Source organism: Oryx dammah, unplaced genomic scaffold (assembly GCF_014754425.2).
Source record: "Oryx dammah isolate SB20612 unplaced genomic scaffold, SCBI_Odam_1.1 HiC_scaffold_9, whole genome shotgun sequence".
Taxonomy (NCBI): Eukaryota; Metazoa; Chordata; class Mammalia; order Artiodactyla; family Bovidae; genus Oryx; species Oryx dammah.
The window spans coordinates 10,083,205-10,098,942 of NW_024070193.1; the positions used below are offsets into that span (position 1 = coordinate 10,083,205).

At 55.0% G+C, this 15,738-nt stretch overlaps 2 protein-coding genes across 3 annotated transcripts in view; both read right to left on the reverse strand.

Moving 5' to 3' along the window:
• Positions 1-41: 41 nt before the first annotated feature.
• On the reverse strand, positions 42-10,034 carry UBA7 (ubiquitin like modifier activating enzyme 7). Of its 2 annotated transcripts, XM_040246932.1 has the most exons (24): positions 8,943-10,034; positions 8,690-8,858; positions 8,459-8,593; positions 8,243-8,349; positions 7,835-7,925; positions 7,608-7,743; positions 7,109-7,206; positions 6,878-7,024; positions 6,056-6,238; positions 5,754-5,861; positions 5,516-5,596; positions 5,279-5,434; positions 5,020-5,185; positions 4,743-4,945; positions 4,581-4,645; positions 4,306-4,489; positions 4,155-4,229; positions 3,736-3,910; positions 3,147-3,220; positions 2,785-2,877; positions 2,501-2,692; positions 868-960; positions 701-801; positions 42-251 (listed from the first exon to the last, which is right to left on the reverse strand). In XM_040246932.1, the coding sequence occupies exons 1-24, from the start codon at positions 8,996-8,998 to the stop codon at positions 140-142; spliced, it is 3,000 nt and encodes a 999-aa protein (XP_040102866.1). In that variant the 5' UTR covers positions 8,999-10,034; the 3' UTR covers positions 42-139. The 2 variants fall into 2 exon arrangements, with proteins under 2 accessions (XP_040102866.1, XP_040102867.1); XM_040246933.1 differs by lacking the exon at positions 868-960 and having other exon boundaries at positions 55-251.
• A 1,392-nt stretch (positions 10,035-11,426) lies between these two features.
• LOC120868246 (TRAF interacting protein) overlaps positions 11,427-15,738 on the reverse strand; it is an 18,274-nt gene continuing 13,962 nt past the window's right edge. Inside the window, exons 11-15 of the mRNA XM_040246975.1 lie at positions 14,579-14,734; positions 14,306-14,354; positions 13,906-14,055; positions 13,750-13,800; positions 11,427-13,542 (exon numbers count right to left, since the gene is read on the reverse strand). Coding sequence (XP_040102909.1) covers positions 13,417-13,542; positions 13,750-13,800; positions 13,906-14,055; positions 14,306-14,354; positions 14,579-14,734 — 532 coding nt within the window. The 3' untranslated portion in view covers positions 11,427-13,416. The remainder of the gene's footprint in view (positions 13,543-13,749; positions 13,801-13,905; positions 14,056-14,305; positions 14,355-14,578; positions 14,735-15,738) is intronic.

Here is a 15,738-nt window from a genome sequence, read left to right on the forward strand (position 1 = left end):
CCTGTGTCACACGCCATGTGTCTGCTCCATCACCCGTCCTGTCCACTGAACACCTTCCTTCAACAAGTGTTTATTGAGTGTCTGCTGTGGGCTTGGGACGCGGGGCCCGATGGAGCTGGGCGGTGGGGCTGCTGCCTTGTCACAGCTTGTAGTGCAAGCGTGGAAAGTTAGTGTCATACTCCTCGCCCTCGTAGCCAAGTTCCAATACCAGCACCCGCTGCCCAGGTGCCTTCTTCACCAGCTCTGTCACCCTGGCGTGGGGGGAGGGGGTGGGGAGATTGGATAGGTGAGCGGTGACAGAGAGTGTCCTGGCATGGGCTCCAGGGTGCTGGGGGGCCAGAAGGAGCCCAAGCCAGGAGCAGGAGCAGCCCAAGACAGGAAACATCTGAAAACTATTTTAGGAGCGGCTGGCGGGGCGAGCAGGAGGCAGGAAGCTGTGAGTCCCCTGGGAGTGGGCCGTGAAAGGGGAGCTGAGGAGGGTGTGGAGGAGCTGGTGGGGCTGGCCAAGCAGGCAGCTCCTAGAGGCCCCTCCTAGAGGGCTCCTGGCCCTTACCCCACCCCCAGCCCGTTTGCTGGCTCCATTTGGCAAAAGCAAACTTCAGGAAGGTGTGAGGGGCCCAAATGGGGCTGGGAAGAGGAGAGGCTGCGCATCCTTCACCTCCAACCTCCAGGGCCTGGTTAAAGCCAGGTGCGGGCTCACCTGCGGGACAGGTGCTGGGCCTGTTTGTCCTCAGACCATCCTGCTGAGTAGAGTTGGGCCGACCCATGCAGGAGCGTCGTCACCCTCAGTCCTTGTAGCTCCTAGAGAGAGACGGGTCAGGGGCCAGCAGGGCCAGGGCCTGGGAGCAGGGCAGAACTGGGGCACACCTGGATGTGGGCCAGCAACGACTCCAGGGTCCTCTCGGGCTGCCCAGCAGGCACTTCCAAGCGGTCCCAACAGGTCCACTTCAGGTGATGGAACTGGGGGGTGGCAGTGGGGAGGAGTGAGAAGCTTCTTACACACACACACCCTCTCCCTGCCCCAGTTGCCAACAGCTTATGGCCCCTTTCCTAGGGGAGGAGCTGGACTAGAGGCAGGAAGCAGAAGCCAGGGGGTGGAGATGGAACGTGGGATCTGGGCCCAGAATCTCAACACCCTCCTGGCCTGTGCTGGGACAGGAAATGGGGCTATGGGGCCCCCCGCACAGGGAAACAGGCGATCCATCACACAGGCTGTGTGTGTGTGTGTGTGTGTGTGTGTTGGGGGGGGCAATGCTTCCTGAGGAAGCGAGGAAGCAGAAGCAGGGCTGCTGCAACCTCTGATAAAGCTGCCTGTTCCTCAAACGTAAGGCTGGAAGAGAGGGTGGGGGCGGGTACATCCGGTCCCCTAGTCCTTTACCACCAGGGCCTTGGACTTTCTCATAGACACATGGGTGAGGGGCACAGTGACTTCACTGGGGACACAGTCAACAGAGGACTCTCTTCCTGTCCCTTTGTTCCTTGTTTCTTGAGTCTTGGGGTTCTGGTACCCAGAGCTGAGGACATAAGGGTGGCAGGCAGCCAGGGACCAAGACTAGAGGGGTTCTGCCAGCTCCCCAGAAAACAGTGAGGTCAAGCTGAGACAGGACCAGAAGTGATGTGGGGGACCCTTCTCCTCCCTTCCCCCTCCTCCATAGACAAAGGCAGCTTGTGTTCTAGCTAGAGGAGGGGCCCTCACAAAGGGGCTCTGTGTGCTGTGCCCTGAGGGACCCCAGGGCTGCTCAGCCTAAGCCCAGTGCCGGCCCATGACCTCTCCCCTCTGCCCTGGTGAGAGAATTCTCTCCAGACCCTCTCCTGTGTCCCCAAGGAAATGCCAACTTTTGCAGAGCCTGGGCACACAGCCGGAGCATTCACAGCCCAACACTTGAAGGAACACATGCACACAAGCCCACACGTGTACTCACAGGCAAAGCCATGCAGGCCCACATCATGAAAGGGCCCTGCAGTCTCCTCTGGCACACAGATGTGCAAGCATGCTCCCTCCATGGCCACACACCACGGGGCCAGGGATGCCCAGACCCAGGTGCCCTCACACTTGTGACAGGAATGCACACCCTGTGACAGGGTTGCACACCCCCATACCCATGCTGGTGAGCTCAGTGCCCTTTAACTCAGTTGAGGGGGGCAGGCGAGGATCCCCATGCCTGGCAGCCTGACGTTAGGCTCTGTTTAGGGCTTGGGCCCTAGTCCCTCCTCCCCCTCAGGGAAGGCGGGGATGGTGGGGGATGGATGTCTGGCTCCACTAATGAGTTAAAGCTGCAGCTCCCCCAGACCCGGAGGGTTGGGGGTTGGGGGTGGCTGACGGCTGCTTCCTGTGTCTGACAGGTCCCAGCCTGGCTGTGCAGCAGGGAGGCGGCTGAAGGAAGTCTTGAGGACTCCCCCAGAGTCTGCGTCCCATGAGAGCCTGAAGCTGGAGTAGGGCCTGTTTGGGGAGGTGCAGGGAAAACTCAGGTCTGGTACAGGTGAGGTGTCCAGGGCTCACCTTCTGGATGTCTGGGGCCTTAGGTACCCAGCGGCTAAAGTAGTTTTCAGCCAGGTGCAGATAGCTGTGGCGAAAGGCATGGCGGGGCCGTGGTCCGCCCACCACCTTGTACAGCTCCAAGCCCACCAGGCCAGCCACAGCCGCTGTAGTGGTGACAATGGCTGGGATAATCCGGCCCACAATTCGCTTGGTCTGCCAAGGACAGGAGATCTGATCTCGGCCCAAGGCCTAAGGCTAGGGTTTGACCCGCCACCTCCAGGCCTGAGCCCCAAGGGGCAGGTTACCTCGGCGTGGCTAGCCACTGGGATCCCATAGTTCTGAGCTCTCAGGCTGGCCGCTGCCACCACAAAATCCACGTGGAAGTTGCTGTCATTGTCCTATGAGACCCAAGGCACAGTCGTATGAGCACTGTCCCAGTGCCCCGAACCTGTGCTGCTGCACAGGTCTTCACACGATTCTGTGTGGTGGAGGCTCACATCGCCCCATTTAACAGGTAAGGAGACGGAGGCTCAGGGAAGCTGAGCTGCTTCTGGGTTCCTTCAGGGAGGAAAACTCAGGCCCAGGGACTTCAAAACTACCTACTTAGCTCTTGACCTTCCCCATCAACCTCTCTGGCCCAGCCCTTCACTCCCACTTGGGCTCCGACCTTCTCGAATGTCAAGGGTTCAAGGGGAGGACCCTTGCTCCAGGTCTTCAGGTCTTCATGCAGTTGCTTACAGCCTGTTGGGAGGAGGAGGAGGGTTAAAACAGTCCTTAGCCCCCAAGTCCTGTACTCTTCTTGAGCCTGCCTGCCTGTCCTTGGTCCCTGCCAAGTCTACCACTTACCAGTTTCAGGGAGACCCCTTGATGGATGGTGCAATCTCTTCTCTGGCAGCCCTAGCCCTCACGTATGTGTGCCTGCACACACACACGCATACCTAGGTGACCCTGTCCTCATCTGGGGGGGCACAGCTAGTTGCTCCCCAGGGCCCAGTGGTTTGTGGAGTTTTTTTCCTTTGCTGAGAGTTGGCCAAGGGAATGGGGTGGGGAGGATGGTAAATAGGAGGGAGAGGACCTACTCTGGGACCAGGGGATGAACTCAAGGCTAGAGAGAAGCAAGGTCAGAGGGTCTAATAGGTTGTGACTTGGCTTCAGGGGCCCCAGACCCATCTTCCTTCTGCAGCACAGGCTGAGGAAGCTCAGGCCTTTGGATGGCAGCATAAAGGGGTCAGGGCTGGGGACCTCACCAAACTCACCAGAAGGCAAATCCAGCTCTAGCTCACTAGCAAAAATGCGGTCCAAGTCCTGGGGGTCAGGCAGTGGCAGCAAATTCAGTAGTCCCCTGAGCGCAGTCTGGTCCTGTGAGCCAGGCAGCCCATGCATCTGGGCATACAGGTTGGCAGCTGCCAGCACGTAAAGGAGGTGTGTATCCTGCAATGAGACCCAGAGGCTCATGGGCCTGAGTGAGCGTGTGTGGGTGCGTGCGGCGGGGGTCAGCGCCCACTTGAAGATCTGTTGGAGGGCCTGCCTCCGCCTCCCATGTGGACACCCACAGGTGCACAGATGTGGCTGTCTCCCTCTCAGCGTCTCGGCATTGCTACAAAACACAGAGGTGCCCACCTCTGCCCTGAGGGGCCACATTTCCATCTCAGGGCTGCCAAGGGACCCCACTCACTTGGCTGGCATCAAACTCCAAGGGCTGGGGACACTGTTTGGGACCCGACCAGAATGGAGTTCCATCCTCCTGCACCTAGGGAAACACAGAGGCTGCTGGGCTCAGTCCGGTCGCCCCCAAGCCCTCAGCCTCCTGGCCCCCGGCCACCCACTTTGTCAGGTGGGTAGGTCCTCAGCAGCTGTGTGATGCCATAATGGAAGCGGAGCTGCCAGTGGCCAAGGGCCCACAGCACGCAGTCTCGCCAGGTCTGTGGACGCTCTGTCAGGACACCCCGCATTGTCTGCAGCAGGGGCTGCTTCTGTGACTTAACCAAGTCTTCTGGAGATGAGAGTGCTCTGCGGACGGTTGGGAAAGCTTGAGGCTAAGCCCTGAGCCTCTTGGTGTTAGGAACCATGGACTCCCATTCGCCCTTGTCAGGGGTCTTACTGTGGGTGGCTGTTGATGGTCTTGGCAGACTCACAGAAAAGATCGTCAAACTCACCCTTGGCCCACTGTAGGGGAGGGAGAAGCCATGAGGTGGCAGTTAGGAAATGGGTCTGGGGCAGAGGACTGAGCCAGGCAGGTAGGAGTCTCCGGGGTGCCTCCCACCTGCACGGTGTGCTCGGTTGTGGCAGGAATGTACCGCACGGTGCAGACAGGGTCGGGGGCATCTTCAGAAGCTGCATCAGAGGGGGCTTTGTAGTTCTCAGTCACGTGCGGTATGAACACGCCAGCGCTACCCCGGGTGCCTGTGGTGCCTGCCTCCAGGAGTGGTTTCAGAAAGTGGGTGCAACGAGCAGCTACGTAGTCCCCTGGCAAGGGAGGCAGAGGGTCAGAAGTGGGGCTGGCACTCAGACAAGAGTGAGTTCTGAGGCTGGGCACTCACGGGCTTCAAAAGTGTCCAGGGCAGCAGCCACGCCATCCACACCGGAGAAGAAGTCGTCCCCAAAGATGTGCTCTGTAGTGGGATCCAGCTGGAGGTTGAGTGGGGTAACCTGCAAGTCTGCGTTCAGGCGGCGAGTGGCCTCTGCAGCCACCTCTGCCTTTTGCCTCTGAGAAGAAAGCAGGAAGATGTTGGGGGTGGGGAGGGGGGTACTGTGGGAGGACAGTCCAGGACGTGGGTGTGGGGAAGGGTCGACACTCACGTGAACGTCCTGGGACCTGAAGAGGAACTGCCGGCTGAGGTTGGAGAGCTCCACATGGTCCATGTCGGCAACGGTCACACCCCCACTGCCCCCGGCCCCCAGGCCCATCAGGGCAAAGCCTTTGAGCAGCTCGCAGCCGACAGCGCCAGCACCCACCTGCCGGCAGGCAGGAGCAACCTTAGCCAGAGGGCAAGGCCTCACCCCTCCGCACACTCCCAACCTCACCACGTGGCTCACCAGGAGGTAGTGCTGGTGGCTCAACTTCTCCTGAAAATCCGCCCCAAACACTGCGGTTTGCCCATCATAGCGGCAGCGTCTCTAGGGAATACAGACAGGGCTCGATGACGACCACCGGCCTGTGCTGGGTCTCCCTCTCACTCCCAGTTTTCCAGGTCAGGACCTCAGGACTATTCTTCACGTTTCTCCCTGTGTCCTGAGTTTAGCTAAGGCTTGCATCCCTACCACACGTTCTCACCGGTGCACAGTCCTCAGGGTTGGGAAAGGGGTCCCCATCTTCTGGAAGGCAATCCAGGGCATCGAAGTACAGCCACTGGTCCAGGGGCATAAACTTGCCAGAAATCGCCTGTAAGTCAGAGCTTTAGTCTGGGGACTCTTGGCACCTTCCTAATCCCTTGAGATCCTGGCTGAGGGCTGCACCCAGGTTGGTGAAGCTCCTAAGGCTGCTCTCTAGTGTTGGGCACCCTGTGGCATCCACAGTGGCATCCACAGTGACCTCTGCACCCTTCCCAGCCCCGCACTGTCTCTGCCTGTGCCCACCTTCAGCACTTCCTGGGCAGCCACAGCACCCAGCACGGCTGCCATGGGGCTCAAGTCACCAGCACTGCTCAGGGCAACTGTCCGCACCAGAGACTCATCCAGCTGCTCTTCTAGAGGCTCTCCTTCTGTCCCCTTCAGTGGTCCCATGGCCTGGGCCAGGTCCACCACCATCTCTGCATCAACCTAGCGGGTAGAATTATGTTAAAGCAGACCCACCCTGAGCTCCACCCCACATTTGAATCCTTCAGGCAGCCATTCCCCCTGTTCCACAGAAGAAGCAGAAGCCTGAGTGGGAAGGCCCCACTAGGCGATGCCTGGTGCCAGACAATGGCCCTGGAGGCTCCCCCAACCTGGGAGCAGCTGCCAGGCCAGATCTGAGGGGTGAGGAGTGGCATAAGTCCCCAGGCTTTGTGCTTGGCCCCTTCATGAATTCAGCCTCTGGTCTAGGGCTTCCCTGCTGGCTCAGATGGTAAAGAATCTGCCTGCAATGCAGCAGACCTGGGTTTGATTCCTCGGTTGGGAAGATCCCCTGGAGGGCAGGGCAACCCACTCCAGGATTCTGGCCTGGAGAATCCCTATGGACAGAGGAGCCTGGCAGGCTACAGTCCATGGGGTCACAAAGAGTCATGACTGAGCAACTCAGAACAGCTGGTCTAGAGATAAGTGTTTATCAGCTCCCCACAGCCCATCGTGTCTTCTTTATATGAGTGGGACACTGCTTCTGGGTTCAAACTTGGATCCGTAAGATAGTCACTGTCACCTCCTGGTAGGTGAGGCCCCATTAAGACAGAGGCTAGGGAGAGGGGCATCGGGGCCACTCACAGGATCCCAAGGCTTGGGAGGGCGGCCATGGAGCTGCTGGAACTTGTGCAGTGAGCGGAAGGACTGATGCAGGCAGCGGGCACGGTGAACTTCCTGGGGACTCTGGGCCACCACACGGGGCTGAAGGAGGGCTGCGTCCAGGGGTTCCTTCAGGGGGCACTCAATTTAGGGTCAGATCCAGAACCCTGTGGGCCTCTCGAGGCACCCAACCCCAGATGACCTTGCACTCACGTGGCTGACAGTCTTGGCTCTCTTGACCTCAATGACAGCCCCGCCACGTAAGTAACAAGAGAAAGCTGTTGTGTCTCCAATCTCCAAGGTCCCGTCCTCTGGGGAAGATTGAGCCTAGTCAGCATGACCTCTGAACCTGAGTAGCTCCCCACAGCCCATCCTGTCTTGCCTCAGCATTCTCAAGGTGGGACTTCCCTGGTGGTCCAGTTAGTTAAGAATCCGCCTGGTGATGCAGGGGACGTAGATTCAATCCCTGGTCAGGAAATATAGATCCCAAATGCCACGGAGCAACTAAGCCTGCAGGCCATAGCTAGAGCCATGGAGGACGCCACACGCTGCCACTAAGACCCGAGGCAGCCAAATAAATAATTAAAACAAAACAAAATTCTCAATGTGGCTCTGCCCTGAGGAAGGTAGAGAGAGACCTTATCTCCAAAAACCAGGCTGTGTCCACTCCCACAGGGGCCTGGGTGCTGAGCCTGGAGTGGGGTTGACCTACCCCGCACATGGAGAGGCCGAGGATCACAGCCGTTGAGCTCCACCATGCCCTCAATGCCTGAGAAAGTCACCCAATCCCCTGTGTGGAAGTGGTGGGCATCAGCCTCTTCTCTCAGAGTGAGAATGCCAGGGGAGCCCTGTGATGAGAGGCAGCCTGCTCAGGGGGGCCTACCCTGCCTTTCACAGGCTCCTTAGTAGGGGTAGTGCCCCCCCGACCCCAGCACCCACCTGGGAGATGTGCTGGATGGTGGCCATCAGGGGTTCCGCCTCCGTGGGGTCCTGCACAGTGAAGTTCTTACCGAAGTCACAAAACAACTGCCTGTGGCATGGTGGCAGGGGTCACTGAGCTGACTCAGTGTTTAACCGCCACGGTTGTGGTGAAGGGTAACAGGCACTAGGGCAAGCCCCGAGGAATTGGGGGGAAAGTGCTGGGAGAGGCTTGGAAACTGGAGTTTGAAAGATGTACTGAGCAAGTCTGGAGGCTGGGGTAGAGGAAGCAGACGAATGGGACTGGGGACTGTGATCATGAGGGGAAAGTGGGGACAGCCCTGGGGTTGGGTGGAGGGGCTCTGGAGCAAGCCTGGAACTGGGATCGCTTGCTGCCTGTGATGTGGCAGGCTGGGCGAGCCATCTCACCCCACGAGGCCTCGGGTGTCCGCCACCAGGAAGCAGACTCCGTGCTTGTGGCACAAGGTGCCCACTCTCAGCTGCTCCTCCAGCCTTGAGGCGGTCAGCACCACCACCTGAGTGGACCTCATGAGATCAGTAGGGCCAGAACCACTTCGAGCCTACCCTGCTGCTAAGGGCTGGGGGTGGGGGAGGTTGGCCTGGAGAGTAGGGCTGGGAGGGCACCTGGAAATCCAGCAGCAGGTCCTCGGTGATGTCGCCCGTATAAACGCACACCTGAACGGCTCCATTGAGCTCAGCCAGAAGTTTTTGAGAGGCCTCAGCCCTGCTCCTTCCCAAGTCCTGCTCTGAGAGCAGAAACTAAAGAGATGCCCAGACTGGCTTTAGCAAGGAGTTTTTTCCTGGGCCCCACCCCTACCGTAGTCTAGAAACCCACAGCCCCCCCAGGAGCCTCACCTGGGCAGCCAGGTCAGACCAGCAAGTAGGATGGGGATCATGGAGAGTGAGGCTGCCCACACCCATCAGGACCAAGTTTTTGGCCACCTCAGCCCCCAGGCCCTGCAGGCCAGACAGCAGCACCTTGGCTCCCTGAATTTTCCGCATGGCCGGCAAGCCCAGCACATACCTGTGGGCAGGAAGAAAGAGAGCAGGCAATTGGAAATCAGGGGTTAGAAGGCTACCCTGCTCTCCTCCCCACCTTGAGCCTCACAGCTGCCGCGAGTATAGCTCCTTATCCAGCGACTTGGAGGTCTCCAGGGTATCCATCCTGACGCCCGGGGCTGCAGGGCTTGTAGACAGGAGGCAGTGCCAGCAGGAGCCAGTGCCCAGCCAGTGCAAACAGGAGCTAAGGCTCAGAAATGAAAGATGCAGCTGGCAGCTTTCTTCCTGGTTCCTCTGTCATTTCGGGTAAAGCAAAAGTGAAAGTGAAACTGAACGGGGTTGTGGTCCTGCCTGCAGCCTGTCCCGCACAGCCTGGCTTGGCAGACTTCTGGCAGCCCGAGGGCACTGGCAAGTGGGGAGAGAATTCCCGGATCTGTTTTCCTCTGGGAGAGCAGGTATTTCTCTTAAGGAAGAAAGAGGGTAGGGCCATGGGAGGGATCCCTGTGGTCTCCTGTAGCTCCCTAGATGTCCTAAACTGCAAGCTCCTATCCCCTTCAGGGGTCCCTATCTGAATGGGCTTCCTGCCCAGAGGACTGGTGGGCTTCCTGCCCAGAGGACTGGTGGGGAGGCCCTTGTCCTGAGGGCTCACCTGGCCTCCTGTCCACACACAGAGACTTAGAGACCCTAGAGGGCAGAGCCAGCCCCATTTCAGAGGCTGAGAGAGCTCATGGGCTACGCTGCCCATATCCAGGGCTCACCCTAGACTTGGGGTGCAGCCTAGCACTGTTGGGAGTGCCTGCGTGTCCTGGAGTCATCTCCTCCGGGATCAGGGATTCCCCTCTGCCCACATTGCACAGCCGGGACAGTTGGCAGCCCCAGGTGGCCAGTCAGGATCTCTCACTGATGCGTCCCAGGACTCAAACAGGGTTGTCAGTCTCTGAAGACTAGGGGCAGTTATGATCCTGTGTCCTTTATATTTTAAAATAATTATAGATTCAGAGGAAGTTACAAAAAATAGAAAAGAGGGGCTACCCTCCCCACAGATGTCTCCTTCTGCCTTCTTAGGGACCCAGGGCCAGTTCTCTAGAGGATGGACCACAGTTCCCCACAAAACTCCACAATAGTTAAACCAAGTGCTATCAAAAATCCTTTTTTTAAAAAAATTAAGGTAAAACCTATACATCATTAAAATAACCATTTTAAAGTATACAATTTAGTGGGATTTAGTGTATTGACAATGTTGTGCAATCACCATCTCTACTTTCAAAACCTCATCACCCACCAAAAGAAAACTACCTTGGATAATTGCTACATACCCCCATTCTATCGCCTGGCAAACATACATGCTTTCTGTCACTAGGGATTTGCCTATTCTGTGTATTTTATATAAAAGGAATCGTACAAAGTGTGACCTTTGGTATCTGTTTTCACTTACAATCTTTTTGAGGGTAATCCAAATTGTAGCATGTCTCAGGACATCATTCCTTTTTGTTGCTGAATAATATTCTACGAGAGGCACATATCACAGTTTGTTACTCAGCAACCCTATATATAGTCAGTGGAATTCTCCAGGCCAGAATACTGGCGTGGGTAGCCGTTTCCTTCTCCAGCGGATCTTCCCAACCTGGGGATCAACCCCAGGTCTCCCGCACTGCAGGTGGATTCTTTACCAGCTGAGCTACCAGGGAAGACATTATCCAGTCACTGGTTGACATTTGAATTGTTAACACTTTTGGAATATTATGAATAGTGCTACATGATTATTCTTGAACAAGTATTTGAGCACCTGTTTTCTATTTCTTTGGGTATATACCTAGGAGTAGCATTGTTGGGTCATATGGCAATACGTTTAAGTTTTTGACAGACCAACAAACTATTTTCTACCAGCAATGTATGTAAGTTTTTATTTCTCCACAACATAGTCCCACTGGTTTTTCCTTTTTTTGCAAATTATACCCATCCTAGCGGGTGTAAAGTGGTAGGCAATTCGGGGGTTTTCCCAGTCAATAAACATTCATTGGATGTGTTATATGTACTAGGTACAGAAACCAGGGCCAGATTCTGAAGTAAGTGGTGTCTTCAACAGATACCAAAAGACATTTGATGACATTCAATATCCAGTCCTGAATTTTTTTTCACTCTCATTAAAATAGATGGATTTTAAAAATTGTGGTTTTAACCATTTTCATTTTTAATGTTTAATTTTGTTTATATTTTGGCCACACCACGTGGCATGCAAGAACTTAGTTTCCTGACCAGGGATCGGACCCATGCCCTTGACAGTGGGAGCACAGAGTATTAACCACTGGACAGCCTGGTCGGAATCATTTTTAAATATGTACAAGTCAATGGCATGAAGTACATTCACAGTGTTGTATAACCACAAAACTATTTCCACAACTTTAGCCCAAGGAGAAACACTGTACCCATTAAAAAATAACTCCATCCATCTTCCATCCTGTTTCCTAGCAGCTTCTATTGTACTTTGTCTCCATGATTTTGCCTACTGAAGATAATGAATATAGGCGGAATCATAAGATATTTGCCCTTTTGTGTCTGGTTTCTTTCACTTAGCATATCTTTACAACATTCATCCAGGTTGTAGCATGTACCAGAATTTTGGTCCTTTGTTTTTATTGTGAGAAAATATACATAAGACGAAATTTAATGTTTTAAAATATACAGTCCAGTAGCATTACAGACATGCACGCTGTGCCAACACCACCATTCATGTCCAGAATTTCAACTTCTCAAACTGAACTCGCAACCCATTAGACAGTAACTTTCCATTCCCTCCCTCGCATCCTTGGCAATAACCATTCTGTCTCTGTGAATCTGACTACTCTTGGTATCTCATACACATGGAATCCTACAGAATTTGTCCTTTGCCCCTGGATTATTGCACATAGCTTAGTGTCTTCAAGATTCATTTACATTATAGCATGTTTCAGAATTTTTTTTAAGGCTAAATAATGTTCCATTGTACGTATAGACCTAGAGCTTTGTAGTTTTCCCTCAGAAATCTTGAACATATTTTGTTAGATTTATACATAAATATTTTGTTTCCTTTCTTCTTCTTTCTTGGTGCTAATGTAAATGGTACTGGGTTTTTAATGTTATTATATTTTCTTCTTTTTGTTTCTCGGTTTTTAATTCTAATTGATTACTGATCCATAAGAAAGCTATTAGCCAGCCACTGCACCCTTAATTTGATGCTGCACTTCCCCTCCCTAACCATCCTTGGCTCAAGGCAGCACCAGAGGAGTCCAACTCCCATAACCAAGAGCATCACGATCACGTCCCCCCCAAGAAGCCCCAGGCTCCCACACACCTGCGGGGGAGCAGACGGGCACTCTCAGTCTGAAGCAATCTCTCTTGTGCCAGGTTCATGCTGAAATGTGCAGAAACAGGTGAACACCCACCCAGTAACGAGAGAGGGAAGTTTAGGGGTCCTCACCTAACATGCTCAGATACTCAGTTGTGTCCGATTCTTTGCGACCCCATGGACTGTAGCCCACCAGACTCCTCTGTCCATGGGATTTTCCAGGCAAGGATACTGGAGTGGGTTGCCATTTCCTTCTCCAAGGGATCTTCCTGACCCAGGGATTGAACCTAGGTCTCCTGCCTTGCAAGGCAGATTCTTTACCAGCTGAGCCACTAGGGAAGCCCAAGTCCTCACCCAAGTTAGGACTTAAAAGAGAAGTCTTCTGGGAGAAAGTGTTCTTGAAGCCAAGCCGCAGAAACTAGCAATTTGGCTGGTAGAGTTGAAAGGTGAAGAAGGGGTTGTGACAGGTCACTTGTGCTTGCTGTGAGTTCCCTGTGTGTCTAGACATTGGTTCACCCATTTGCTTTCCTGCTTATGGCCTTGCACTGTGCCCAGGTTACAAACTGTGGACAAAGCTAGGTGATAAATCGCTCTTGTTGAGTCTCCCTGTGCCCTTTGAGAGGGCACATGCCTAAGGGTGGAATTTCTGGGTCTGGGTCTAGGTGAAGGTGCCCCTTTAGAAAATCATGCAAGTCAGTTTTTTGAAGTGAGTGCAAATTTACCCTCCCAGAGCCAGGAAGAAAAGACTGTATCTTTTTTATTTCACATAGAAATCTCCCCCCTCCTCTCCCTGCTACCACTGACCATCTCCTGCCCTGCCTGGCCCAGGCCATGCCAACAGCAAGTCAGAAGCAGGCAGAAGCCTGGGCGGGCCGAGGCGGCCTGAGAAGCCTCAAGACTTTGGTGCTTACAGTCAACAAAAGACCCCGGTCTGAGGGCCAGAAGTAGCCCAGCCACATCTGATCATGGCTATAAACGGAAGTCTGGAACAAGGGGCAAGCCCTGCCGGCAGAACACTGAGCTGATCACGTCAGCCCCCACAGGGAGACCCACTATGATGGAGGTGGGGCAGAGTGTGTGCAGGAAAAGTAGGTTTCTGGGCCCCACTTTCACCCCCATCTTCTTATTTATCCTTGTCTACTGGGCTGGTCCTAGAAGAGGGGCCATGCCTGCCAAACCCTCTGCCAAGCCAGTCACCAGTCCTTGGCCTGTAAGTCAGAGACATGTATCTGGCCACCGATCAGACTCACTGTTTTCACTACCACAGGAAATTGTCCAGCGTGGCCTGGGAGGGGGTGGGTGCTGTCCTGGCCCCCAGTTTCTGCCTAGCCCTGCCCTTGGACTTTGGTTTAACTGGCAGTGGGCGGATCATAGTTGTGTCAGTCTGAAGGAAATGTCAAGGAAGAGGCCCACAGAGAGGACTGGAACGCAGGGCTCAGCCTTGGGGGTGGGCAGCGCTGCTACACGGGGCAAGGTCTGGCTCTGCCCACCTGGGACTGCAGCCACCAGTAAGCTGGGGTCTGGGGGTACAGGTGAGGGATGATGTGGGCACCATAGCTTAGCTCAGCCCAACACCACAAAATAAGGATACAGGCTGGATAAATTTTGTTCGGCCTCCAAGTCCATCGAAGCCAATCCTTACCTAAAGCAGAAGGAAGAGGTGAGTGGGCTGGCCTAATGAGCGAGGGCCACCCAGCCCCACCTGCAAGAAGGCAGACACTTTTCCCTTGTGGGAAACCACACTCACTGCATCTGTGCTGCGGCAGGGCTCTGCCCTGACCCTCTTGGTCTGTTTCTGGCCCAGGAGAGCATTCCGGATGAAGACGGGGAATGCGTTAGCCAGCTCCTCATCAGGCTCCCCCAGACAGCGCTGGCCCCCCAGTGAGAGCTGGGACTCCTGCAGAGGAGACCCCAGGCCAGGCTCAATGAGACAGGTGGCAGCAAAGAGGGGGGTGGGAGGCATGTGGGAACAGGATCAGGATCTCTGGTGCCTCATCCGGGGGCAGGAAGGACAGGCAGTAGGGTTCCCAGGGTCCTCCAGGAGTGAGAGGGCTCCAGCAAGACCCTGACCTCTCAGAATACCAGCTTCATACTCAGTCCTGGCCAAGGATGGAGAGTGACTGCCTGAACTTCTTCAGGGGCCTTACCTGCCTGGGGCCTTTGGTTATCTTCTTGGGAATGTCCTGAACAGGAGAACTGCAAGAGAGAGATGTGAGGATTAATGAGATAAGCAAGAGAAGGGCTCAGGAGAGGGAAGTACTCAGGAGAGGGAAGAAGAGGTGGCTGGAACCAGATTCATGTCCAAACCCAGGTGACCCTCAGTGCCCCATCAGCCACTCAGAGCTATTAGCACAGGACCTTCAGAGATCTCTTAGCCATCCCCCCTCCAGGCTGTGGAAGGGCGGGGGACTACCACTTACTGTGCCTTCTCAGGGAAGAGCCTCTTGGCAAGGCCATGCTGGGTGCTGGAGGGCTGGGTTGGGGGAGTGTCCACATTAAAGGTGGCATTGAGGTCAATATCATCGCCAAAAGCTGGCCGGCGAAGCTTCAGGCCCACCATCTCCACAGGAGCTGGGCTATAAGGCAGAGACAGTTTGGATACTCAGGATCACAGTGGCAACAGCCCCTCAAGCATTAGAGATGGATCGGCTCCAGGGGCCTGGAGCTCACACCTGGTTTAAAGACATCCTTCAAGGAAACCCTAATCTCTCCAGAAAAAAGAGATTAGTCCTTGGCTTGGTCCTTCACACAGTAGAAGTCTGGAGACATTCAAGAAAGCAAGCAGAAACCCACAGAAAACCCAAATACACAAATGAAAAACGTTTTGTTCAAGAAGCTTCATTTCTCAGAGTGCAAGCAAGGATACTGTCAGAGAGGTGACCACAGGCTGAAGCAGATGGATGTTCCTTCCAGTGCTACTTTTCATGGCCAGTGGACAGTATTAGAGACTGTCCAAACAACTCCCCTAGGGGGCTGGCACATTCAGAGCTTGAATATGAGACATACATTCAAGTAGTGTTCCCAGAGACTTCCCTGGTGGTCCGGTGGTTGGGAATCGGCCGTGCAATGCAGGGAATGAGGGTTCGATGCCTGGTCAGGGAAGATCTCACGTGCCACAGCTGGATGTGTACATCCTGGGGGGACCAGGGTGTACACAAGCCTCCAGAGCACCTCTGTGGCCCCTGGCACCCAGTGGCATCTGAATATGAAGCAGTACCTGTGCAGAAGACAGTAAGCTCATTTCTGCTGAGGAGACTAGGGAAGGGAGTGCAGAGGATACTAGACCCTTCAGTGTGGAGAAGAGCTGGGGGACACGGAGCAGGACACAGAGCAGGGGGACATGAAGCAGAAGGACACAGACCAGGGGGGCACGGAGCAGGGAGACACAGAACAGGGGGACACAGAACAGGGGGACACAGAACAGGGGACACAGAACAGGGGGCCATGGAGCAGAGGGACATGGAACAGGGGGACACGGAGAAGGACACGGAGCAGGGGGACATGGAGCAGGGGGACACGGAGAAGGACACGGAGCAGGGGGACATGGAGCAGGGGGACACGGAGAAGGACACGGAGCAGG

Excerpts from the sequence above, each read along its gene's own strand:
- UBA7 (XM_040246932.1), bottom strand. The coding sequence starts at position 8,998 with ATGGATACCCTGGAGACCTCCAAGTCGCTGGATAAGGAGCTATACTCG. Across the intron at positions 6,239-6,877 it reads CTCCCAAGCCTTGGGATCCT|GTTGATGCAGAGATGGTGGT; the intron begins GTGAGTGGCCCC and ends TCTACCCGCTAG. Across the intron at positions 802-867 it reads CGTTGCTGGCCCACATCCAG|GAGCTACAAGGACTGAGGGT; the intron begins GTGTGCCCCAGT and ends GTCTCTCTCTAG.